Source organism: Carcharhinus amblyrhynchos, chromosome 32, assembly GCF_965287045.1.
Source record: "Carcharhinus amblyrhynchos chromosome 32, sCarAmb.v2.hapA, whole genome shotgun sequence".
Taxonomy (NCBI): Eukaryota; Metazoa; Chordata; class Chondrichthyes; order Carcharhiniformes; family Carcharhinidae; genus Carcharhinus; species Carcharhinus amblyrhynchos.
Genome location: NC_137355.1, coordinates 10,657,050 through 10,684,602, shown reverse-complemented (window position 1 = coordinate 10,684,602; position 27,553 = coordinate 10,657,050). Strand labels below are relative to the sequence as shown.

Below are 27,553 nucleotides of genomic sequence, written 5' to 3'. Positions count from 1 at the left end.
GGGCCGAAGGGCCTGTTTCCATGCTGTAAACCTCTATGACTCTATTATATGTCGTGAGGTCCTTCCCCTCAAAAATGAGCACTTGGTGCCTCTTACCATGGAACTGAAACTCACACAGATGGGCAGTCTCAGCAGATAGTGGCAGCCTCTTTACAGCCTGGCATTGCGGGCACTGAATCCTGGATGTATGAGTGATGCGCCCGAGTAACAGTTTCCAATGGCTTGCTGCCTCAATGGCTTTATGGTTGACATTGGCCTGCTGTGTGCTGGCAAGGCCAGGAGAGGGCAGTGAGTGACAGATCAGCCTCCGAGATGCTTCAGTGTCCGTACCAAACTCGACAAGAATCATAGAATCCCTAAAGTGCAGAAAGAGGTCATTTGGCCCATCAAGCCAGCACCGACAACAATCCCACCCAGGCCCTATCCCCGTAACCCAACATATTTACCCTGCTAATCCCCGCTAAGGGGCAATTTTTCATGGCCAATCCACCTAACCAGCAGCACGGTGGCACAGTGGTTAACACTGCTGCCTCACAGCGCCAAAGACCCGGCTTCGATCCCCAACTTGGGTCACTGTGTGTGCAGAGTCTGTACGTTCTCCCCACGTCTATGTGGGTTTCCTCCAGGTGCTCCGGTTTCCTCCCACACTCCAAAAGATACGCTGGTTAGGTACATTGACCTGAAGAGGTATTGGGAAATTTCACAATAACGTCATCGCAGTGTTAATGTAAGCCTTACTTGTGACTAATAAATAAACTTTTACTCAGCACGTCTTTTGGAGGGTGAGAGGAAACCGGAGCACCCAGAGGGAACCCACACAGACACGGGGAGAATGTGCAAACTCCACACAGACAGTAACCCAAGGCCAGAATTGAACCCGGGTCCCTAGCGCTGTGAGGCAGCAGTGCTAACCACTGTGCCACCGTGCTGGTTGGAGGCCACCAGGAAGAGGTTGGAGCTCAGCAAACCACCAGGCCAGGCAGATAGCTATTTTACATTAATGTTCAAATATTCTTAATTTATTATAAATGAGGATGGAAATTAGCCGGGGGGGAGTGGGGGAATTAATTCTGCAGTTGAAAATTCCACACATTTTATAATGAAACATTAAGACACGATGAAATAGGAAGTAGAATACATACGTTAAGTTTATCAGATCTAATATATACACACAATGACAATGTCCTGCAGAAATACAGGCTGAGATAAAACACTGAGACGGCACAGTGGTTAGCACTGCTGCCTCACAGCACCTGAGACCTGGGTTCAATTCTGGCCTCAGGTCACTGTCTGTGGAGACTGCACGTTCTCCCCATGTCTGCATGGGTTTCCTCCCATAGTCCAAAGATGTGTGGGTTAGGGGGATTGGCCATGTTAAGTTGTCCCGTAGTGTCCCAAGATGTGTATGTTAGGTGGACTCCTGCTGTGAGGTGCTAAGTTGTCCATTAGCGTCTAAAGATGTACAGGTTGGGTGGATTAGCCATGCTAAATTGCCCCTTAGTGCTCAAAGATGTACAGGTTGGGTGGATTGGCCATGCTAAATTACCCATTCTTGTCCCAAGATGTGCGGGTTAGGTGGATTGGCCATGGTGAGTGTGTGGGGTTACAGGAATAGGGTGGGGGAGAGGGTCTGGGTAAGATAGAGAGTCAGTGTAGATTCGGTGGGCTGAATGGCCTCTTCTACACTTTTGTGATTCTGTGATTCTACAATCAGATCTCAGGGCAAGAACTCTGAAGGCAGCGACACTGGGTCAGTGCATATTAGGAAGTGAACACATGCACCACAGTGGGGAAGAGAAGTAAAGCAGGAAGGAAACTGGACACTTCTGATCTGTCAGAGCAGCACAAGCTTTGCATATAGAAATACAACATACCCACAGTCAGCAAAGGTTCAGCATTCAGAGTGTCTGAAAGAAAAACAATGTTATATTAACACCAATCCCTCTAACATCATATCTACAACAATTTGTACTGCTTCATATTGAGTACATTCTGTAACACTATGGGTGCAATCTTACCAAAAAAGTGGCATAATCCATGCCCCCCCCCCCACAGATCTTCCCCCTTGCATACCCCATCCCTTCAGAGCTCCTCTGACCATGCACATCCCCATCATAGCCCTACCTCCACTCAGGTCCCACAACCCTTGGCACTGCTCCCAACAGTTATGGAGCTAGGTGGGCGGTGCCCAGTGGGCACAGCCAGGCTGGCATTTCCCCAATTGGCACTACCTAGCCATGCTCCCGATCATCCCTGGGAGGGGGAGTTTTCAATAGCTTCCAATTCCTCCCCCCACACCCCCCCAGCCGTGCTAAATGGCCCCTTAGTGTCAGGGGGATTCGCAGGGTGCCCCCCACCAGGCATGGCCATGATGCCTGGTTCCCGCCGATTGGGTCCATGAGTGAGTCTCATCAGCGAGAGATGGAGGAAGTGTCCAGGAGGCTGGAAACAGCTAGCCCGCACACACTAATGTCATGTTAATGGTAACACTAATACTCAAACTGGTTTCGTGCCCTGCATCAAAACAAGACTGGGAGCGTGCCAGCCAGTTTTTTAGTCGTGTGTGCTATGTCCCTGGCTCATCATGCCGATCATGGGCCAGTGGGCCAGTAAGGTTGCATCCTATATTTTTCCAGTTGCAATGTTTTAGAGGGCTCCAGTTCTCATATCTGTAGAGTGTCCCTCAATCACATGGCCTTGATTACAATAAAGGCCATCTCTTCCTTGTATCCCTCAGCACCTACATCCCTCTCCCAAACCTTCTGTGGCTTTAGCGTGGCCAATCCACCTAAACTGCACATCTTTGGACTGTGGGAGGAAACACAGGGAAGAGGTGCAAACTCTGCACAGACAGTGACCCAAGACGGGAATCAAACCCAGTTCCCTGGCGCTGTGAAGTAACAGTGCTAACCACTGTGCCACCGTGTCAATGCCATCCTTAAGGCTACCATTGACACAGTCTTTGTCTTGTGTCAATTGCATCTTTGTCAATCTCTCCTTTGCTTCAACCTAGCCCCCTTCATTCTCCAACGAAGGGTCATCCAGATTCAAAACGTTGGCTCTATTCTCTCCTCACAGATGTTGTCAAACCTGCTGAGATTTTCCAGCATTTTCTGTTTCAGATTCCAGCATCCAGAGAATTTAGCTTTTATCTTAATGTTGAAAGCGGTGTGGGAATAGGAACGAGCAGCCGCCCAGCTGGTAAGCACAGGGAAGGTGATGGCCTAGTGGTGTTATCGCTAGACTATTAATCCAGAAACTCTGCTAATGTTCTGGGGACCCGGGTTCAAATCCCGCCACGGATGGGATGGTGGAATTTGAATTCAGTAAAAAATATCTGGAATTAAGAATCTACTGATGACCATGAAACCATTGTTGGAAAAACCCATCTGGTTCACTAATGTCCTTTAGGGAAGGAAATCTGCCCTCCTTACCTGGTCTGGCCTACATGTGACCCCAGAGCCACAGCAATGTGGTTGACTCTCAACTGCTCTTTGAGTGGCTTGCGAGGCCATTTCCGTGTCAGGGTGACTAGGGATGGGTAATAAATGCTGGCCAGCCAGCGACGCCCATGTCCCACGAATGGATTAAAAAAAGAACTCCCTTCCATTGAGGTTGATGAAGCTCACTAATTACAGAATCATACAGTGCAGAAGGAGGCCATTCGGCCCATTGGGTCTGCACTGACCACAATCCCACCCAGGCCCTATAACCTATTTACCCGAGTCAGGAAGAAGGAGGCCATTGAGTCTGCACTGACCACAATCCCACCCAGGCCCTATAACCTATTTACCCGAGCCAGTCCCTGACATGGGGACTCTGGAATGGGCTCTCGGATCATAAACATGACTCATCTTAAACACGTTGTTAAATTTTACTCAGAAACTGGCACCATTCCCATCTAAAAAAAGAAAGTTCAGTAAGTGCTCCTTTCAAAGCTCTAATTACTTTGAAAGTTCCACCAGTAACCACAGAAATCTTCTGTTGTCTCATTTGTATAACATGTTACCTTGAAGTATCATTTCCTGCTCTACTTCCTGGATTACAACATCAAGTGCTTCATTCAGTGGAAATCCAACACTTCTGGGCTACAATTGGTTTTTTTGTTCCTGGATTTTTGACTAATACTGTCTGACAAGGTATCACTAACTGGCCTTTAATCATTTTCGCTATAGAATCAAGAAGCTACCCCAATGTGGGACTAGACTAGAGCTAAAGGCAGCTCAGACAGTATCCCCCATCCTGAAGAGTCACAGAATCCCTACAGTGCAGAAGAAGCCATTCAGCCCATCGAGACTGCACTGAGTCTCTGACAGAGTATTTTACCCAGGCCCTCTCACCCCACCGTATTCCTGTAATCCCAATCATTTACCATGGCTAATCCCACCTAATTTACACATCTTTGGATATTAAGGGGCAATTTAGCATGGCCAATCCACCGAACCTACATATCTTTGGATATTAAGGGGGGATTTAGCATAGCCAATCCACCTAACCCACACATGCTTTGGAATGTGGGAGGAAACTGGAGCAACCGGAGGAAACCCACTCAGAGGTGGGGAGAACATGCAAACTCCGCACAGACAGTGACCCGAGCTGGGAATCGAACCCAGGTCCCTGGAGCTGAGAGGCAGTCGTCATTGTCCTCCCCCGTACCGCCACCCAAGGGGGCTGTTTAACCCGGTTGAGAAGTTTCAGGCCATCTGGCAGTTGCCATGGGTTACTCTTCCATTGAAAAACCCTAAGATTACCACATTGACTGAATTCACTTCCATGAGTCACGATCTCAAAGCTACGAAGCTACTCGCATCCCCACTCCCCCACTACCTTTCTCCCCCACCCCTTCCCCCCCATTGCCCAGCCTCTGCCATCCTGGGGTCTGAGGATGAGAATTCCACAGACCAACAACCTTCAGAGGATACATTCCTCTTCATTCCACCATTGAATGGGAGATCCCTTACTCACTTTGGAAAGTTACAAGATTTGGAGGTGGATTGACAGGGTAGACATTGAGGGGATGGATGCTTCCTCTCATGGGAAGACCCTAGGGGTCTGATCTAAAAATAGGGGGTCTCCTTTTTAAGATGGAGATGAGGAGAATTTTTTTTTTACTCTCAAGAGGGTCATTAAGTCTTTCGAATTCTCTTCCTCAACGAAGGCTGGATCATTGAATATATTCAAGATGTTTCTTTGATAAGGGAGTTGATGGTTATGCTCGGGTGGGGGGCAGGGGCTGGGGGAGGGTGGAGAGGAAAGTGGAGTTAAGGTCACAGTGAGACCACCCATGATGTTATTGAGTAGGTTCAATAGGTCGAATGGCCTGCTTTGCATTAAGCTGTCTGACCTCTAATCTCTTGGGTGGCACAGCGGTTAGCACTGCTGCCTCACAGCGCCAGGGTCCCGGGTTTGATTCCCGGCCTTGGGTCACTGTCTGTGTGGAGTCTGCACGTTCTCCCCGTGTCTGCGTGGTTTTTCTATGGGTGCTTCGGTTTCCTCCCACAGTCCGGAAGATGTGCTGGTTAGGGTGCATTGGCCGTGCTAAATCCTCCCTCAGTGTACCCGAACAGGCACCAGAGTGTGGCAACTAGGGGATTTTCACAGTAACTTCATTACAGTGTTAATGTGAGCCTACTTGTGACACAAATAAATAAAACAACAGTCTTTCATTTAAATCCTAGAACAGAATCCCTGCAGTGCAGAAGGAGGCCATTCAGCAATTGGACACTTAAGGGACAATTTAGCATGGCCAATCCACCTAACCCGCACATTTTTGGACACTAAGGGGCAATTTAGCACTGGCCAATCCACCTAACCCGCACATTTTTGGACACTAAGGGGCAATTTAGCATGGCCAGTCCACCTAAGTCACTCATCTTTAGACACTAAGGGGCAATTTAGCACTGGCCAATCCACCTAACCCGCACATCTTTCAGACTATGGGAGGAAACCAGAGTAAACACACGCAGACACAGGGAGAATGTGCAGACTCCACACAGACAGTGACCCAAGCTGGGAATCGAACCTGCGTGCCTGACGCTGTGAGGCAGCAGTGCCAACCACTGTGCTGCCCCTGCCAGCTCAGCCTGTTTTGTGCTGCTTTGCATTTTGCGTGTGGTCCCTGTGTGGTGTTCTGTCACGTACACAATTCTCCTCCTTTATACCTGACACCACTCACAGTATTGCCTCATACACCAACATATTGGTTCATTTTTCCTTCCGCTACTCAAGTAATCAGCTCAACGATTTCTCTGGTCACATCCTGCTCACCAGATGCTGACTAATGTCTGGGGGGTGCAGTGAAGGGGAGACACGTACATTCCCAGCTGAAGATAATTAACTCAGGGGCGGTTTCAGTTGACGATTATTGAAACACAAAGTCATGTTCCTAAAACTGGTTTCTCCGGTCCAATTCCTTGAGCAGAAAGCCCAGCCTAACACCTTCCTTCAAAGAGACGTCTCAAAGTACTTTACAGCCACTTTTTCCTTGTGTAGTCACTCATTTACTGTAAGGAACACAGCGTCCAATTTGTGCACAGCAAGCTCCCACAAGCAGCCGAGTGACCACCACCAGACAATCCGTTTAGTCCGATGCTGCTTGCCTGATTATTGGGAGAACCCTCCTGCTGTTCTGCGCAATGTGTCCTGATGTCTTTCGCATGCTTTGGCCATATGAGGACCCGGGTTAAAGGCACGGGCACGGTGGCACAGTGGGTTAGCACCGCTGCCTCACAGCGCCAGGGACCCAGTTCAGTTCCAGGCTTGTGTGACAGTGTGGAACTTGCATGTTCTCCCTGTGTCTGCATGGGTTTTCTCCCACATTCCAAAGATGTGCAGGTTAGGTGGATTGGCCAGGCTAAATTGCCCTTTAGTGTCGTGGATTAGCAGGGTAAATATGTAGGGTTCTGGGGAAAGGATCTGGGTAGGATAGTTGTCAGTGTAGGCTCAATGGGCCGAATGGCTTCCTTCTGCACTGTAGGGATTCAATGATTCTATGACATCCAGCCAAGAGATCAAGTTTTGCGTCTCATCTGAAAGACAGCACCTTCAACACTGCAGCACTGCCCCGCTGTCAGACGGAATCACATTCCGAGGGCCTCCACTGGGATTGTTTGACTTAAAGAGGATGAGTCACATCTAACACCCAAACAATGAAACATCAAAGTTTTCTGCATTGCCGGTCCCTCCCCCACTCTCCCGCACCCACAATCCCCATCAGGAATTCTTGCTTTCTCCCACTGCTGCGGACTGACTGGGAATTTCCTCGGAGCCAGTTCCATTCCAATAGTGAAACAAGAGAATTCCCAGCTTTTGTGACCATGGAAGATTTGGGAGACAGCAGGCAGGAGAAGCATCCATAAGGAACAACCCTCCATTTACCTCCATTCCAGGATTTTAACCTCCCATGTTTTCCCAGAATATTTTCCTAAGAAATCCATTCTTGGTGATTCAGTGAAGGGCTTTGGGATTTGCTGTAACACTGAGTATTTTCATGCCCAACAGTTGTACACCTCACTTGAATGGAAATGTAATTTGGGACCAATGTTGAGGGAGTAGATTTGATATTGTTCAGAGTACACCATTGACAAAGTCAAAATTTGGCATGTCCACTATGAGTCTCACCAATTTTTACAGATGCACCACAGAAAGCATCCTTTCTGGATATATCACAGCTTGGTATGTCTGTGACCAAGACCGTGAACAATGCCCAGTCCCCTCCCATCCACTCACTCCATCTACATTTCCCATTCTCTCAGAAAAGCAGCCAGCATAATTAAGGACCCCACACACCCCAGACATTCTCTCTTCCACCTTCTTCCGTTGGGAAAAAGATACAAAAGTCTGTGACCACGTACCATCTGAGTCAAGAACAACTTCTTTCCTGCTGACATCAGACTTTTGAATCATATATTAAGCTGATCTATACTATAACTGCACTCTCTCCTTCCCTTCTTTACTATGTACTTGATAAACGGTATGCTTTGTCTGTATAGCGCACAAGAAATAATACTTTTCACTGTATCACAATACATGTGACAATAATAAATCAAATCAAATGTTTCAATGTTAAGCAGCATGGGGGAGAGGGCCTTGTACAGTGGGTAGCATCCCAGTCTGAGCCAGAAGCTCTGGGTTTAAGTCTCCAGGACTTAGTGGCCAAGGAAAGTGCGTTCATAACGCTGCCAAACAGGTTGAGTGTCAACCTGCAAATGCTTCTCGTGCAGACCAATGGATGGTAGTAAGAGTGGGAGAGATTACTGGTCAGCCAAGCGATGAGGAAGCCTCTACCATCACCGCCCACAGCTCCAGACTACAACGTGTGTATAAGAGTGACAGTAATAAATCAAAGCAAATCAAAATAAGAACAATCAATTTTTTTTACTACCTTGTGTGGACTTCCCCATCTTTCACACTTTCTATAGATTTATGTTCTCCACTTCAGGTTTGAATTTTATTTATTAGCGTCACAAGTAGGCTTACATTAACACTGCAATGAAGTTACTGTGAACATCCCCTAGTCTCCACACTCCAGCGCCTGTTCGGGTACACTGAGAATTTAGCACGGCCAATGCACGTAACCAGCACGTCTTTCGGACTGTGGGAGGAAACTGGAGTCCTGACAACAATCCCACCCAGGCCCTATCCCCGTGACCCCATGTGGTACAGTGGGTAGTATCCCGGTCTGAGCCAGGAGCTCTGGGTTGGTCCTTGTGCATGAGTCGCAAAAACCCAGCTTGCAGGTGCAGCAGGTGGTCAGGAAGGCGAATGGGATGCTGGCCTTCATCGCGAGGGGGATTGAATATAAAAGTAGGGAGGTCTTGCTGCGGCTGTATAGGGCATTGGTGAGGCCGCAGCTGGAGTACTGTGTGCAGTTTTGGGCGCCGTACTTACGCAAGGATATTTTGGCCTTGGAGGGAGTGCAGAGGAGGTTTACTAGGCTGATGCCGGAGTTGAGGGGGTTGAGCTATGAGGAGAGGCTGAATAAATTAGGCTTGTACTCGTTAGAGCTTAGAAGAATGAGGGGAGATCTCATTGAGACGTATAAGATGATGAATGGGATGGATAGGATAGAGGTGGAGAGACTCTTCCCGCTCAGAAAGGATAGTAGGACTAGGGGGCACAGCCTCAAGATAAAGGGGGGGCGGTTTAGAACGGAGTTGAGGAGGAACTTCTTCACTCAAAGGGTGGTGAATCTCTGGAATTCTCTGCCCGTTGAAGTGGTGGAGGCTACCTCGCTAAATATTTTTAAGACGCGGGTTGATGGGTTTTTGATAAGAGAGGGGATTAAGGGTTATGGGGAGAGGGCGGGAATGTGGAACTGAGCCAAGACAGATCAGCCATGATCTTATTGAATGGCAGGGCAGGCTCGAAGGGCTAGTTGGCCTACTCCTGCTCCTATTTCTTATGTTCTTATGTCTCCAGGACTTGATGGCCAAGGAAGGCGCGTTCTTAACGCTGCCAAACAGGTATTTACCCTGTATTTACCCTGCTAATCCCCTTGATAATAAGGGGCAATTTAGCATGGCCAATCCACCTAACCTACACATCTTTGGACACTAAGGGGCAATTTGGCATGGCCAGTCCACCTAAGCTGCACGTCTTTCGGACTGTGGGAGGAAACTGGAGCACCCAGAGGAAACCCATGCAGACACAGGGAGAACGTGCAAACTCCACACAGACAGTGAATGACCCAAGCCAGGAATCGAACCCAGGTCCCTGGCACTGCGAGGCAGCAGTGCTGACCACTGTGCCACCACGCCACTGCTTAGTAACTGCGGTGCCAGGTGCAGAGCCTGATCCCAAATTGTGTTACAGCGCTCACCTTCACGGAATGACGCAAGAACTCTTCTCTCCCAAAGCTTCTGAACGTGCCTGTAATTGTTCACCAGCCCAGTGAGATTGGCATCATTCACTTGCGAGGTGTACAAGTCTCTTTGTAACTCTAACAGCTGGTGATAGATCAAAACAGGTTTGGTTAGTGGTGCACTTTACCAAAAGAGAAAGATCCTTACAGCAAGTTCACACACGCAGAATGGAACTTTGCCTGTCAGGAGCCCAGGAAAGTCCAAGAAGGTGGGGCCTCTTGTCTCATCTCTGCCTACGTGCAGTTCGTGACGCACTGTTCCCAAATCACAGCACTTTTGATTCCTGACTCATAGATCAGCTGGGTAAGGGGGAATGGGATGAACAGGGAGGTGATGGAGGGGGAAAGTTCAGGAACCTGGTGCAGTGGCATGGCTGGTGGGGAGGCTTAGTGCCTCTTACTCAGCAATCTGAAACTGTCGGATCTGAGAGGGTCTGTGGTCAAGTTCACAACGGGGGTGGGGCTCAAATGAGAAGTACCCGGCTTGGGTCACTGTCTGCACATTCTCCCCATGTCTGCGTGAGTTTCCTCCGGGTGCTCCGGTTTCCTCTCCCAGTCTGAAAGACGTGCTGGTTAGGTGCATTGGCCATGTTAAATTCACCCTCAGTGTACCCGAACAGGCACCGGAGTGTGGCAACTGGAGGACTTTCACAGTAACTTCACTGCACTGTTAATTAATGTAAGCCTGCTTGTGACAATAATAAATAAACTTTAAACTTTTTTGTTTTGAACACCATCAGGTCATCTAAGCAACCACCAAAATCACCAAAGCCTGCAGCAGTAGGCCGCTTAGCCTTCCAGGGGCAAATACTTTCGGGTTCCAATTCAAAAAAGGATTGTGTTGGCTCCATGGTGCATATGAAGGAAGATGTGATGCTTCTTGTACACAAGTTTATTTTTATATATAAACTGTGGCCGCTTCTCTAGATTGACATGGTTAATGCATAAAGGCCATTTAAATGGATGATACGTGTAAAAATGGCGACCAACGCTAGGGACCCAGGTTCGATTCCCGGTTCGGGTCACTGTCTGTGCAGAGTCTGCACATTCTCTCTGTGTCTGCGTGGTTTTCCTCTGGGTGCTCCAGTTTCCTTCCCCAGACATGCTGATTAGGTATATTGGCCATGCTAAATTCTCCCCTCAGTGTACCCGAACAGGCGCCAGAGTGGGGCAACTAGGGGATCTTCACAGTGACGCCATTGCAGTGTGAAGGTAAGCCTACTTGTGACACTAATAAATAAACTTTTAGATATTTATGGAACTGCAAATTGAAACAATCCTGCAATCCTGATACAGTGACCAGTATTTTTCGACCTTGCCCAGGCGAGGCTGGTAAAATCCCGCTCGAGGCCAACGGAGAATTCCGTTCTGTGAGCCTCGCCCACCTGGTAAAATTCCGGCAAGTGTCTCGAATCCAGTTACCCTGAGGCCTCCGGTGTCTGAAAACTAGACGTTAGTTTAAGCTGCCATGCGTGAATATTACTTATCTGATAATTAAAATAATTCATGGGCTTATCCGGTGCTGTATCGGCAGACTGCCGCGCTATCAGCTTCATTCACCTATTTATTCCCACGTGCCGAGTGTTCCAAGTGGACCTGGAGCTGACCTGAACCCGGCAAAATCCAGCAGGGTTGCTGGTTTAGGCTCACACATTTTTAAATAGTCCTTGAAGCCTGGCGTCTGGGAAAGAATATACAATCTGTCCAGGATGTGGGAGTGGGGGGGGGATCTGCCTTTTGTTTGGCTCACTACCCGTGAATAATCGATCGCTGTGCCTTGATTGTTAGATTGGGTACGCTGTGTTGACTCAATCAGGTTGTCATGGTGAGATGGGGTAAAAATCGCCGTTCCAAAAGCATCAAGACTCATTTTAGTTTGAACCAGGAATTTCCTCAAAAGGTTTTCCCGCTGTAACTTTGGCAAAACCCATTTACACATCAACGGGGTTTGTGCTAACCCTCCACAAAGCAGCAGACTCAAAGCTCTTTGACCATTCGTTGGAAAGAAGCATTGTTCTCAGGAGGTTGTTGAAAGGACAATTTAACACTCATCACTGGAGCTGCCTCCTCTTCAGCATTCCCCTGATGGCGCTTAAAACAGACGAGAAACTTTCCACAGCCTCACAGAGAACATTCCAACAATTGTTCTCTGATGAAATCATAGAATTCCTACAGTGGAGAAGGAGGCCATTCAGCCCATCCCATAACCCCACATATTTACCCCAACAACCTCCCTGACACTAAGGGGCAATTTAGCATGGCCAATCCAGCAAACCTACGCATTTACACACTAAGGGACAATTTAGCATGGCCAATCCACTTGACCTACACATCTTTGTACATTAAAGGAACATTTAAGCGTGGCCACTCCACCTAACCTGCACACCTTTGCACACAGTGGGAGGAAACTGGAGCATCCAGAGGGAACCCACGCAGGAACAGGGAAAATGTGCAGACTCCGCATAGACAGCGTCCCAAGCCAGGAATCGAACCCCAGGTCCCTGGCACTGAGAGGCAGCAGTGCTAACCACTCTGTTGACGTGCCGCCATAAAACAGCACAGAAGGAGGCCATGCAGCCCATTAAGCCTGCCTCTGAGCAATCCAGCTGGTCCCATTCTTTCCCCATATCCGTGCCCACTTCCTTCAAGTAGTTCTATATCCAATTGCTTTGCGCTGAAAGGAGTGGTGCTTTTCTCAGTATGGATTGGGGCGGGGGAGAGACGCAGTAATGAGACAATATTCTTCTGTTGTCACAATGATTCTGGATTTCCACTGGCTGGAGCTTAGCCGTTTCCTAGGCTTTGATTATCAGGTAAATACTGTGATCCCCCTCTCCGGTGAAAGCAACTAGTGGAGCAGATAAGACCACAGAACAATAGCTGCATCTGTCCCTTCAGCACTTACTATAAGGGTACTGGGAGGGGCAGGAGGGCCCAGCACTGTGACCATGGATACAACACAGAATGTGATTCACTTCATTGCACTGACACTTGACAAGAAGAGGGGCACACGGTGGCACCCTGGTCAGCACTGCTGCCTCACAGCACCAGGGACCCGGGTTCAATTTCAGCCTTGGGTCACTGTCTGTATGGAGTCTGCACAGTTTTCTCGTGTGTTTCCCCACGGTGCTCTGGTTTCCTCCCACTGTCCAAAGATGTGTAGGTTAGATGGATTGGCCATGCTAAATTGTCCCTTAGTGTCTAAAGATGTGTAGGTTAGTTGGATTGGCCATGCTAAATTGCCCCTTAGTGTTCAAAGGTATGCAGGTTAGATGGATTGGCCTTGGGGAATTGGGAGCAGAGTGGTGATGCTGTAAGGGTGGGGGAGAGGGCCTGGGTAGAAACTCTGTAGAGAGTTAGCACAGGCTCAATGGGCCAAATGGCCTCTTCTCCACTGTAGGGAGTCTATGATTCCAGGATTACTGTAGGTCTCTGGATTACTAGCCCAGCGAAAATACCAATACCTCACCCAATATGCACAAGGAATTGGTCTGATCCTGGAGCTTCCAAGTGCAGGAGCACGGGATAGGAGCATCCGGCTTCTAAAAGTGGAACCCTGATCCCTAGTCCGTGGAAGACTCGGGTGGTTTATCTATTGCCCTCGGTTACTTTGTGTGGAAGGACACGCTCAGGTCAAAGAGAAATGAGCTGACCTATGGGAAGCAAGTTTTCACATCCAAGCTCCAAGTGAAAGGTGAACCATTGCTTGCTTTGTAGAACTTACCTGATCACTGGAAATTTGCACAGGTTGCCTGAAAACGGTCCACAGCACACTGGGGTAACAAGGAGGGGTGGTCAAGGATCCATTGTAGCGGTAATACTCATCCAGTTGCCGAGGGAGAAGGTCATTAATATTAAAACCAGGCATCTTGATCTCTTTATCTGCAAGAACACATTGAAACTCAGGAAATTCAGCATGTCCGCTATGTCTCTCACGAATTTTTACAGATGCACCATAGAAAGCATTCTCTCTGGTTGTATCACAGCTTGGTATGGCACCTACTCTGCCCAAGACTGCAAGGAACTACAAAGGATTGTAAATGTAGTCCAATCCACCATGCAAACCAGCCTCCCATCCATTGATTCCATCTACACTTGCCATTGCCTTGGCAAAGCAGCCAGCATAATCAAGGACCCCACACGCCCTGGACATTCTCTCTTCCACCTTCTTCCGTTGGGAAAAAGATACAAAAGCCTGAGGTCACGTACCAAGAACAGCTTCTTCCCTGCTGCTGTCAGACTTTTGAATGGATCCACCTCGCACTAAGTTGATCCTTCTCTACATCCTGGCAATGACTGTGACACTACATTCTGCACTCTCTTCTTTCCTTGTCTATGAACGGTATGCTTTGTCAGTATAGCGCACAAGAAATAATACTTTTCACTGGCTGCTTTTCCGAGGCAGCGGAATGTAGGCCAGACCAGGCAAGGACAGCAGATTTCCTTCCCTTCACTACATGCTGATACGTATTATAATAATAAATCAAATCAAATCAAACGTGACTCCAGAGCCATGACAATGTGTTTGATTATCAGCTGCCCTCCAAGGGCAACTAGGGATGGACAATAAATGCTGGCCCAGCCAGCGATGTCCATGTCCCATGAAGATGAATAAAAAAATACAGAGCTGGAAATGGACAGTCCTGGTGATGGAGAAGATTCTTGTGTTGTGAGTTAAACTCTGGGACAGATAGGTTTGGAACAGCCAAGTTTATTCTGTAACACCAGGTTGAAGTCCAACTGGTTTATTTGGAATCACGAGCTTTCTGAGCGCTGCTCCTTCATCAGGTGAGTCAGTCAGATCATGGCTGATCCCTCCCTGGTCTCAAATTCACCTTACCACATCCCCCCTTCTTTTAAAATCAGAAATGTATCTATTTCCTTCTTGAAACCATTCAACGACTCAGATTCCACCGCGCTATGGGGCAGCGAGTTCCATAAATTCACCACCCTCTGTGAGTAGTAGCTCCTCCTCATCTCAGTTTTAAACCTACCACCTCTCAACCTATACCTCTGACCTCTTGTTCTAGATTACCCCATAAGAGGAAACAATTGATCTATGTTTACTTTATCAATCCGGTGGCACGGTGGTTAGCACTGCTGCCTCAGCATCACGGACCCGGGTTCGATTCCCGGCTTGGGTCACTTTATGTGTGGAATCTGCACGTTCTCCCCGTGTCTGCATGGGTTTCCTCCAGAAGCTCCGGTTTCCTCCCACAGTCCGAAAGATGTGCTGGTTAGGTGCGTTGGCCGTGCTAAATTCTCCCTCAGTGTACCCGAACAGGCGCCGGAGTGTGGCAATTAGGGGATTGTCACAGTAACTTCTGTAAGCTTACTTGTGACACAAGTAGATAAACTTTAAACAATCCCTTTTAGCATTTTATATACCTCGATCAGATCTCCTCTTGCCCTTCTAAACTCCAGCAAACTGTTTAATCTCTCCTGACACATCAATCCTTTCATCCCTGGAATCAATCAGGGGAACCTCCTGCCTCCAACGCCACCACATCCTTCCTCAAAAACTGGACACAATCCTCCAGATGTGGTCTCACCAACACCCTATACAATTGCAACAACACTTCTCCACTTTTATATTCCAGTCATAGAAACATAGATTATAGAAATCCTACAGTGCAGAAGAAGGCCATTCAGCCCATCAAATTTGCACTGACAAAAATCCCATCTAGGTCCTATACCCCACGAATCCTGCTAACCTATGCACCCCGGGACACTAAGGGGCAATCGAGCGTGGTCAGTGCACCTAATTTGCACATCTTTGGAGTGCGGGAGGAAACTCGAGCACCTGGAGAAAACCCACGCAGACATGGGGGGAGAAGGTGCAGACTCTGCACAGACAGTGACCCAAGCCGGGAATCGAACTGGGTCCCTGGAACTGTGAGGCAGCAGTGCTAACCACTGTGTTGCCCTTCTGCATTGCCTTCAATCAACAGAGCCTTACTTTCAAAGAGCTTCAAACCATCCCCTCTTCCTGATCCTCCAGACTTAATGCCAATCCCAAGTTCTGTCTGCTGTCTAGTTTGGTTTTGCGATGTACCGCAGAATGCTTTTGAGTTCAAGGCTCAATTGTGTGCTTTTTTGGAACGATGAAACGTAAGCCACATTATCATTCTGAGAGATTCCCCTCTCAGCTAGTGTTTCTTACCTTTAAATCGAATCTCTGGCAAATGAGAGAATATCTGCTGGTAAGCAGGATTGAAGGACCCATTCTGAAACAGAGACAGTCTGTTAGGTTTGGGAGCTGCTATCGTTCCACATGCAATGCGTGAATCAACACACAAGTGTTTCAAATAAGTACCTGAATGAGGATGCCCAGGACAGCCAGCCCATCACCCTTGTCTTGTGCCATGGAAATATTGCTGTACTTCTCCGAGTTATAGTGGACAATATGCAACTGAATTGACAGAAGTAGAGATGAGGTCATTGGCCGTTGTACTTAATTACTGTCCTAATAACTTGTACAGTTTCATTCTCTGGGTTCCAGATTGCTTCAATATATCAAAGTAAATAACACTGCGGACTCTAAAAATGTTAAACTGAAAACAGAAATGAGTTGACAAAACTTAGCAGGTCTGAGAGAGAGAAAGAGAAAAAAAACAGAGTTAATGTTTTGTGTCCAAGGTGACTTTTGTTTGGAACTGTTCAGAAGAGTTGCATTTGACTCAAAATGTTGGCCATAATCTTCTATTTAAGTTTATTTATTAGTGTCACAAGTAGGCTTACATTAACACTGCAATGAAGTTACTGTGAAAATCCCCTAGTCGCCACACTCTGTTCGGGTATACTGAGGGAGAATTTAGCACGGTCAATGCACCTAACCAGCACGTCTTTCTGACTGTGGGAGGAAACGGGAGCACCTGGAGGAAACCCACGCAGGCACGGGGAAATTCTCTGGTTTCTGTACTGCTTCAATACATCAAAGTAAATACCACTGCGGACTTTAAAAATGTTAAATTGAAAGCAGAATGTGGTGCAAAAGCTCAGCAGGTCTGAGAGAGAGAGAGAGAGAAAAACAGAGTTCATATTTTATGTCCAATATGAATTTTCTTTGGAACTCATAGAATCTAGAACCCTACAGTGCAGAAAGAGGCCCTTCAGCCCATTGAGTCTGCACCAACCACAATCCCACTCAGGCCCTACCCCCATATCTCTACATATTTTACCCGCTAATCCCTCTAACCTAAGCATCCTAGTACACTAAGGGGCAATTTTAGTATGGCTAATCATCCTAACCCACACATCTTTGGACCGTGGGAGGAAACTGGAGCACCCAGAGGAAACCCACGCAGACACGGGGAGAATGTGCAAACACAGACAGTGACCCGAGCCAGGAATCGAACCCAGGTCCCTGGAGCTGTGAAACAGCAGTGCTAACCACTGTGCTACCGTGCCGCCCTTAAACTGTTCAGAAGAGTTGCATTTGACTCAAAACGTTGGCCAGATACTTCTACTTTGGGTTGTACATTGGGCGGTTGGCACAGAGTTGACAATGATTTCCGCTGGGGAGGGGGCACGGCACCATCTTGCAGTTTCCAGCTTCTCAATTATCAATCAGCAAGCAACTCGGCAATCACAGGGCGCAGAGACAGGAAACCGCTCTCCCCATGCGTGGTGGTGGTGGGGTTGGGGGGGGGGTCAACTGTTTGGGTGCCATGTTTTGAGGGAACCCAGTCAAACCCACACCCAACCCCCCTGCCACAGGCAGCCACCCCCCACCCCGAGCAGCCTGCACACTCTCCCTCCATGGGCAGTATGGTGGCAAAGTGAATGACTGTGTGGAATCTGCACATTCTCCCTGTATCTACGTGGGTTTCCTCCGGGTGCTCCGGTTTCTTCCCACAGTCTGAAAGATGTGCTGGTTAGGTAGATTTGCCATGCTAAATTGCCCTTTTGTGTCCAAAGTTTATTTATTAGTGTCACAATAGGCTTACATTGAAGTTACTGCGGAAAATCCCCTCGTCACCACACAGTCTGAAAGATGTGCAGGGTTAGTTGGATTGGTCATGCTAAATCGCCCCTTAATGTCAGGGGGATTAGCTGAGTGTGTGGGATAGGACCTGGGTGGGATTGTTTTTGGTGCAGGGACATGGGGCTGAATGGCCTCCTTCTGCACTGTAGGATTCTGTGGTTCTATACAGAGAACCGGTGGGGTGCTTCTGCGGTGCGCCCCATCGGTGACCCACACTTTGGAAACTGTTTCCAGACAAAGTTCAGCACGGGACTCAGAATGCTCGCCATAAGCACTGCGGAAGCGACAGCCTGTAGGCAAACTGAGTGGTCAATTCCGGGCAGGATGGGGATGTAACTCAGATGAACAAAGACTAGGCTGTCTGTATGTCTGGTGGTGCTTAACTGCTGGGGGGCACTTTATTCAATCCTGGATTCCAGGGAACCATGAAGCAAATTTTAAATAAAAAAGATCACGTTAGCGTTTAGTGGGTTTTAGCTTTTTATCCAGAAGAGGACAATTTGATACAGATGGTGGAGATCTGTCAGACTCAAGTGTCCTGTGATCAGTCTGTGTCGTAATCATCCTGTCTTTCTCAGGAGGAAGCCAATTTTATTTTGTTTCCATCTGTAGGTCAGACGGCCACCTCACACACTGAATGTGAATTCACTTTTCCTCTGCTGCAGATTGCTCAGCCTCTGTGTATGTGGCCGCTCCCAGGGGTGGTACAGTGGCACAGTGGTTAGCACTGCTGCCTCACAGCACCAGGGATCCGGGTTCGATTCCTGTCTTGGGTCACTGTCTGTGTGGAGTCTGCACATTCTCCCCGTGTCAGCGTGAGATTCCTTCAGGTGCTCCGGTTTCCTCCCACAGTCCGAAAGACATGCTTGTTAGGTAGATTTGCCGTGTTAAATTGCCCCTCAAGGGTTGTCCAAAGTTTATTTATTAGTGTCACAAGTAAGCTTACATTAACACTGCATTGAAGTTACTGTGAAAATCCCCTTCGGCACCTGTTCGGGTACACTGAGAGACAATTTAGCTTGGCCAGTGCACCTAACTGGCACGTCTTTCAGACTGTGGGAGGAAACCGGAGCACCCGGAAGAAACCCATGCAGACATGGGGAGAACGTGCAGCCTCCAGTGACCCAAGCCGGGAATTGAACCCAGGTCTCTGGCACTGTGAGGCAGCAGTGCTAACTGTTGTGCCACCATGATGCCCAACGTTCAGGTTAGGTGGATTGGCCATGCTAAATTGCCCCTTAAGTGTCCAAAGATCATTGAAATCATAGAAAGCCTACAGTGCAGAAAGAGGCCATTCAGCCCATCAAGTCTGCACCGATACAATCCCACCCAGGCCCTATCCCTACATATTTACCCATTTATCCCTCTAACCTATGCATCTCACGATACTAAGGGGCAATTTTAGCATGGCCAATCAACCTAACCCGCACATCTTTGGACTGTGGGAGGAAACCGGAGCATCCGGAGGAAACCCACGCAGACTCGGGGGGAATGTGCAAACTTCACACAGACGGTGATCCAAGCCGGGAATCAAACCCAGGTCCCTGGAGCTGTGAAGCAGCAGTGCTAACCACTGTGCTACCGTGCCGCCCAAGATGTGCAGGTTAGGTGGATTAGTCATGCTAAATTGCCCCTTGGTGTCAGGGGGAATTAGCGGGGTAAATATGTAGGGTTACAAGGATAGGGCCTGGGTGGGATTATTGTCGGTGCAGACTCAATGGGCCGAGTGGCCTCTTTCTGCACTGCAGGGATTCTGTGATGTTATTCTACTGGGGTAAACCAGTCCAACACCGGCATATCCACATCATGTTATCCTACTCCGGTCATTCCCTCGGCTGCTGAAATCACCAACATTAACTTTCCCAGGTCCCAGGATACACAGGAACCGCAATGTTGGGAATCTCTCTGATCGTGATGCGGTTTTAAATTCCAGCCTGCTCTGGGTTTGGACAGCTGCAGAAACATTTGGAATCTGAGCTCCAGTCATTCCCTATCCCACGAACACCCCCCCCAACCCTCACACCATTCCCACCCCCCCTCCACAGCAGTTCAACTTCCCCTCCCTCAGCTGGCCCCCAATTTGCAAAATTAGCGGTCAGGCTAAGTCCTCTTGCCCGCTGTCCAATCAAGGGGACATTTTTATTGTGAGGGCAACAAGCAGAGGTGAGAGCAGATCAGAGACAATGGTCTCATCCTCCCCGCACACAAAGCCCTCTCCTTGCTCAGGCCTATTGAATATTCATAGCAATTTAAATAGTTCTTTTCTTTTGCCTTTACACAAACCATATCAAAGTGGGGTGGGGGGGGTCACAGGTCCTGAGAGTGAAATTTGGGGGGAGAGGGACAGTCTTAAGTTTTTAACATCAACTCTCAGTGAGGCTCGAGGGAGAACGAGGGACGGGAACAAAATAATCAGATGGAGAGCGAGGGAGAGAAAAAGGGGGAAGGGAGAGAGGGAAGGAGAGAAGAAAAGACAGGGATGGAGAGATTTGTGATTTGATTTGATTTATTATTGTCACGTATTAGTGAAAAGTATTGTTTCTTGTGCTATACAGACAAAGCATACCATTCATAGAGAAGGAAAGGTGATAGTGCAGGATGTGGTGTTACAGTCATAGCTAGGGAGTAGAGCAGGATCAGCTTAATATAAAGTAGGTCCATCAAAAGTCTAACGGCAGCAAGGAAGAAGCCGCTCTTGAGTTGGTTGGTGTGTGATCTAAGACTTTTGTATCTATTTCCCTACAGAAGAAGATGGGAGAGAGAATGTCCGGGGTGCGTGGGATCCTTAATTATGCTGGCTGCTTTTCTGAGGCAGCGGTAGATAGAGTCAATGGATGGGAGGCTGGTTTGCATGATGGAGTGAGAGAGGCAGTGCAAAGGAAGGGGATGGAGAGAGAAAGAGCATGTGAGAAAAAGATAGAGGGGAAGGGGAGAAAGGCAGTAGGGCGGCACGGTGGCACAGTGGTTAGCACTGCTGCCTCATAGCACCAAGGACCCGGTTCAATTCCCGGCTTGGGTCACTGTGCGGAATCTGCACATTCTTCCTGTGTTTGCCTAGATTTCTTCAGGGTGTTCCAGTTTCCTCCCACATTCCAAAGATGTGCAGTTTAGGTTAATTGGCCATGCAAAATTGTCCCTTAGTGTCAGGAGAACTAGCAGGGTAAATACATGATGTTAGAGGGGGTGGATTGTTGTCAGTGCAGACTCAATGGGTCATTACTTAGTTCAAGGGTGAATGATTACACAAGTTTAAAAATCTCAGTCACGTAGGGAAAGCAGACCCAGAGTCAAGGGCCATTCAGTTGAACGATGTGCAACTGCAGTTCATGTCTTCCCATTAGAACAAGGAACAATGGAAAGGGAGATTGATAGACCATTGGTCAGAGATATAGCTATCATTGCTTGATGATATAACGGGAACAAGTTATAACTGGACACTATACCCTTATGTATGCATGACGTAACTTTAATCAATAAGTGTGAGTGGATAGAGATAACTCTTACACTTTTATTGGTTTGTGTTAATTACTTGTAATCAAATTTGAAACTATGGCTTAGTCAGGAGTCTTATAGTGCTATAGTTGACAATAAATCACCTTGAACCATTCCATGACTTTGTCTGGCTACTTGAGGAAAACAATAGCTTAAAATACAACAAGAAAAACATCATGACAGCCACATTACAAAGGGCAATTAAGGATGGGCAACAAATGCTGGTCTTGAAAGTGGTAAGACCCTAAGGTATAGGAGCAGAATTAAGCCATTCAGCCCATTGAGTCTGCTTTATCATTCAATCATGGCTGATATGATTCTCATCCCCATTCTCCTGCCTTCTCCCCATAAACCTTGATCCCCTTATTGATCAAGAACCTATCCATCTCTGTCTTAAAGACACTCAATAACCCAACCTCCTCTGTGGCAATGAGTTCCACAGACTCACCACCCTCTGGCAGAAGAAATTCCTTCTCATTTCAGTTTTAAAGGAACTCTGAGGTTATGCCCTCGAATTCTAGTCTCTCCCACTAGTAGAAACATCCTCTCCAAGTCCACTCTATCTAGGCTTCTCAGTGTTCTGTAAGTTTCCATTAGATACCCCCCCACTCATTCTTCTAAACTCCACCAAGTACAGACCCAGACTCCTCAACCGCTCCTCATTTAACAAACCCTGGGATCATTCTTATGAACCCACATCCTAATGAAAGAAAAAAAACACCAGATCCTGAGGTAGTGAATGGCACTATATCAATGCAAGTCTTTCCTTTAAGGCCCAGGAATAAGGCTTTTAAATGACCCGGGCTAGGTTGTATTATCTTACCTCTGATGGATAATGTCTCCCGTGGATGGTGTGTTCTGAACCCAAATCCTCTGCTTCACTCCCCCAGTGCAGATGGAGCTGCACCGCAGTGTAGCGGTGAGACATAATAACCATTTGCATGTTGGATGGCAGGCTCATTTTTACTGCAACAAGAGGTAAGTAGTCAGTGAAATCCAGAATATCGGCCTACAGATTTCCAAATTTTCACTTAAGTCTTGAACCATATTTTATATTATTGCCAGCTCCCAACGACTGACTGGATATAGGCAACTCGTTATAGCACATTTTGAAGACAATCCTTCCCATAATTACATCAACGAGATCCATGAGGTTGGGCTCTTGGAGTATGAGCTCCCTGATTGAGGTAACGATTGCCTGTCCAATCAGGAAGTATACATAATGAGGAGTAACGCAAAATACTGAGGATGCTGAAATCTGAAAAATCTCAGCAGATCTGACAGTATCTTTGGAGAGATAATAGAGCCAATGTTTTGAGTCTAGCTGACCCTTTGTCAGAGTTTATATCTCAGATTCTGGCTACTTTCTGTCCACAGACACTGTCAGACCTGCTGAGATTTTCCAGCATTTTTTTGTTTCAGATTCCAGCATCGACAGTATTTTGCTTTTATCTTAGTGTTTAACTCACTGCCACTTCTCTTCCTGGAATACCTTCCCTGAAGAAATACTGCTCTTCTCTCCGACAAAATTTCTGGCTTTGAAGAAGGGTCATCTAGACTCAAAACATTGGCTCTATTCTTTCTCCACAGATGCTGTCAGACCTGCTGAGATTTTCCAGTGTTTCTCTATAATGTGGAGTGTCAGATCTACTGACTTTATATCTGAAGCACTCGCAGCAGTGGAGATAAGTCTGCAAACAAAAGGGAATTTGGTGACAGGACATCAGCCTCTGAGGAATTATATCAGTGGCGACAAGGATAGGATTCTGTAATGACCTCAACGAGGCCCATGAGGTTGCCCTCTTGGGGTATGAGCTCCCTGGTTGAGGTCTTAATCACCTGCTCAGAGAGCCTCACCTGTCTATAAAAATGAAACTACTGACACTTCAGATTTTGACTTTGTATCTGAACTGTTTTCAGAGTGGGCTTGAGTTTGTAAATAAAGGGAATCTGGTGAAGGGACACTGGCCTCTAAAGAGTGACTTCAATTCCCTCAGTGGCTGGCAGTCTCGCCTGAATCAGTAGGTGGTGGCTTCATGTTATATATTTAAAAGGGTTGCAGGTTGCTTTAGGAGCTGACCTCATGATTTGACAATAATGTCATTAGGGTGTTTGCAGAGGCTGCAGTTTTACGTTCAGTTTTTGTACACTGTGCAGAGCAGAGAACATTTCTTTCACTAAAACTTGTGTGTTAGTTGAATCATGCAAACCTTTTAATTTTTTGCTAAAACCCACAACCCCTAGCACAGGTAGAACATCACAGATCAAATTCCACTCCACGGACTTAAGCACGCAAAGCAAGATTGACAACGCTCTAGTACAGTACTGAGGGAGTGTTGCACTGTCAGAAGCTCCATCTATTGGATAAGACATTAAACTAAGGTCTCTCTTGCACTCATGGACAAATGCCAAAGATCTCATGACGTCACTAAGAAGAAGACGGAAGAGCTTTTCTTAGTATCCTGCCTTTATCTCACAAACAACATCAAAGAGGAGATTATCTGGCCATAATCACATTTTTTAAAAATATTTATTAGCGTCACAAGTAGGCTTACATTAACACTGCAATGAAGTTACTATGAAAATCCCTGGTCGCCACACTCCGGCCCTGTTCGGGGACATTGAGGGAGAACTTAGCATGGACGGTGCACCTATCCAGCACGTCTTTCAAACTATGAGAGGAAACCGGAGCACCCGGAGGAAACTCACATAGACGCAGGGAGACTCCGCACAGACAGAGCCACAAGCCAAGAATCAAACCCGGGACCCTGGTTCTGTGAGGCAGTAATGCTAATCACTGTGTCATCACACACACACACACACACACACACACACACACACAGCAAGCTCCCCTGGGCTGCTGAGTTCCATATTTTATAACAATGGAGACCGTTCAAAAGTGGCTCATTGGCTATCAAGTGTTCGGGAGTCCTGAGGTTGCAAAAAGTGCTGCATAAATTCCATTCCTTTTTTAAAAATATCACATGCCTGATTTTATTGGCATTTTAAGAGAGAAAAAGTATTAATTTGGAGGGAATGATCTCATTTGCAGGCCTGATTTGATTTAGTTTTGGTAGAATAGTGCTAAATGGAATTGGACTAGGGACCTGGACCTTGTGAGGGTGGGTTATTAAACTGCCAATTCTGCACAAAACTAGTCTTGTGGATCAGCCATAGTAATTGTGGACGATATCCAGAATTAATAACTATGGAATCCAGGGTGAATCTATAATGGGTGCAGATTAAGGGCCTTTAACTTGCAAGATGGGTGGGCCACTCCCCTACCATCTCCTCTGGCAGCTCATTCCATACACTCACCACCCTCTGTGTGAAAAAGTTGCCCCCTCAGGTCCCTTTTAACTCTTTCCCCTCTCAGCTTAAACCTATGCCCTTTAGTTTTGGACTCCTCTACCTTGGGGAAAAGACCTTGAATATTAAGCTTATCAATGCCCCTCAGAATTTTACAAAGCTCTATATGGTCACCCCAGAAATTAGCTGGTTTAAGGGCAAATGGCACTTATAAAATTTGAGTATTTGATTGGTTCAACAGCTCTCCGTTTTAATTGGAGGATTTTGTTCAGGATTTCTGTTCTTCATTCTGATTGGTTGGGAGAATGTGTGTCACTCTTGTCTCTTACCTGCATGTCCGTCATTGGTCAAGGACAGGTTCTCTGTTGCTGATAGGTTGTAGCCTAGCAACTGGATGGGTTCCAGGGATGAGTCATAGATGCAAGCGTCGAAATCTATTGGAGATTGCTGGTGATTTCCACACTCTGGATAGTCTAATGGCCAGTGATCTTCTCCATGGGGCCCTGGGAAGGAAATACCATCCTTAATGCTTAGCTCTGATACAAGTCGTCAGATTTCAAACAGAATTAAGATGTAGGATTTTGCAACTGTCACATTCCTTGCTCTCATGCAATGGTAGGAGATCACCAGGTTAATCTTCAGAATCGGGGGAGCCGATGGCCTCATGGTATTATTGCTTGACTATTAATCCAGAAACTCAGCTAATGCTCTGGGGATCCGGGTTCGAATCCTGCCACGGCAGATGGTAGAATATGAATTCAATAAAAAAAAATCTGGAATTAACAGTCTACTGAGCATGAAACCATTGTCGATTGTCAGAAAAACCCATCTGGTTCACTAACCATCTGGTTCCTTTAGGGAAGGAAATCTGCCGGCCTTACCCAACCTGGCCTACACGTGACTTCAGTACCACAGCAATGTGGCTGACTATCAGTTTCCCCTCCAAAATGGCCTGGCAAGCCACACAGTTGTTTCAAGAAGGCAGCTCACCATCATCTTCTCGAGGCAACTAGGAAATACCAACCAATGCCTCTACTTTCTCATAAGACTAAGGAAATTTGGCATGTCAGCTATGACTTTCACCAACTTTTACAGATGCACCATAGAAATCATTCTTTCTGTATCAGAGCATGGTGTGGCTCCTGCTCTGTCCGAGACTGCAAGGAAGTATAAAAGTTCGTGAATGTAGCCCAATCCATCACGCAAACCAGCCTCCCATCCACTGACTCTGTCTACACTTCCCACTGCCTCGACAAAGCAGCCAGCATAATTGAGGACCCCACACACCCCAGACATTCTCTCTCCCACCTTCTACCTTAGGGAAAAAGATACAAAAGTCTGAGGTCACGTACCGACTGACTCAAGAACAGCTTCTTCCCTGCTGCTGCCAGACTTTTGAATGGACCTACCCTGCATTAAGTTAATCCTACTCTACGCCATAGCTATGACTGTAACAAAACGTTCTGCACTCTCTTCTTTTCTTCCCTATGTTTTGTCTGTGTAGCACACAAGTCACAATGATTTTCACTGTATGTTAATACATGTGACAACAATAAATCAAATCAAAATGTGGCACAAAAACAGAAAATGCTGGAAAATCTCAGCGGTCTGACAGCATCTAAGGAGATAAAATCGAGCCAATGTTTCGAGTCTGGATGACCCTGCGTCAGAGCTAAGGAAATATGGCAGTTAGTTTGCACACAGTAATGACCCACAACCAACAATGTGATAATGAGCAGGTAATCTGTTCTAAAAGATGGGGTTTGAAGGCTAGAGATTGATCAAGACACTGTGGAGAGATCAGCCACTCATTTACTCCTGTGGCTATTACCACCGTGACACCCTTTACTTCTGAAATGTAAGGATAATTGAATTCCTTCAACTGCCCTGCAAGAAATCGCCTACTTCCCTTTCTGAAAGCTTATTCGGGTGGTATGGTGGCACAGTGGATAGCACTGCTGCCTCACAGCACCAAGGACCCGGGTTCGATTCCAGGCTTGGGTCACTGTCTGTTGGAATCCACACGTTCTCCCAGTGTCTGCATGGGTTTCTTCCAGATGCTCCAGTTTCCTCCCACAGTCTAAAGATGTGCAGGTTTGGTGGATTGGCCATGCTGAATTGCCCACTGGCATCCAAAGGTGTGTGGATTAGGTGGATTAGCCATGGTAAATTGCCTCTTAGTGTCTAAAGATGTGTAGGTTAGGGGGATTGGCCATGATAAATTGCCCCTAGTGTCCAAAGATATGTAGGTTATGTAGATTAGCTGCGGTAAATTGTCCCTGAGTTTCCAAAGATGTGTAGGTTAGGGGGATTGGCTATTGCAAATGCGCAGGGTTACGGTAGGATTGTGGGCTTTGGTAAGATGCTCTTTGGAGGGTCTGTGCAGACTCGATGGGCCGAATGGCGTCCTGCATTGTAGGGTTCTGCAGCCACACATTGCCAGATAAAATTCAGAACATCGCGTCTGGGTGAAGTCCCTCCCATGTCCACGGGAATGGGGATTAATTATTTCAATCAACTTCCATCTGCAGTTAGTGACACCATTTAAGATTTTGCTTACTTATTAAGCAAGAGATTTCCCCTCCAGTCTCACGCAGTCTAATTCCACTCCCTCGCTCACTTTCACAGCCCACACTCCTCCTGTACAGTTTCATATCTCATCCGACTACAAATCCCAGCCTATTAGATCAGAGCTCCGTGATGAAAATGTTGGTGACAAAATGACAATTTCTAAATTAAAATTCAAGTTTCTTTTTTGAAATCTTACAGAAAATGGAATGCTTTAAAATGGAATGGCTTTAATCTGGGCTGGATACTGGGGGAAGATGGCAGTTGACAAGTTAAAGTTCTCATCGCCAGCCAATGTTTTTCAGTTGGCTGCCCAGACTGAAAAGTGAGAGGCC

General features: G+C 47.1%; 1 protein-coding gene across 1 annotated transcript in view; it reads right to left on the bottom strand.

Moving 5' to 3' along the window:
• ca12 (carbonic anhydrase XII) overlaps positions 1-27,553 on the bottom strand; it is a 54,108-nt gene that overhangs the window by 10,013 nt on the left and 16,542 nt on the right. The window contains exons 3-9 of the mRNA XM_080215981.1: positions 24,980-25,153; positions 22,165-22,307; positions 16,179-16,274; positions 16,026-16,089; positions 13,587-13,744; positions 9,821-9,947; positions 1,875-1,907 (exon numbers count right to left, since the gene is read on the bottom strand). Coding sequence (XP_080072107.1) covers positions 1,875-1,907; positions 9,821-9,947; positions 13,587-13,744; positions 16,026-16,089; positions 16,179-16,274; positions 22,165-22,307; positions 24,980-25,153 — 795 coding nt within the window. The remainder of the gene's footprint in view (positions 1-1,874; positions 1,908-9,820; positions 9,948-13,586; positions 13,745-16,025; positions 16,090-16,178; positions 16,275-22,164; positions 22,308-24,979; positions 25,154-27,553) is intronic.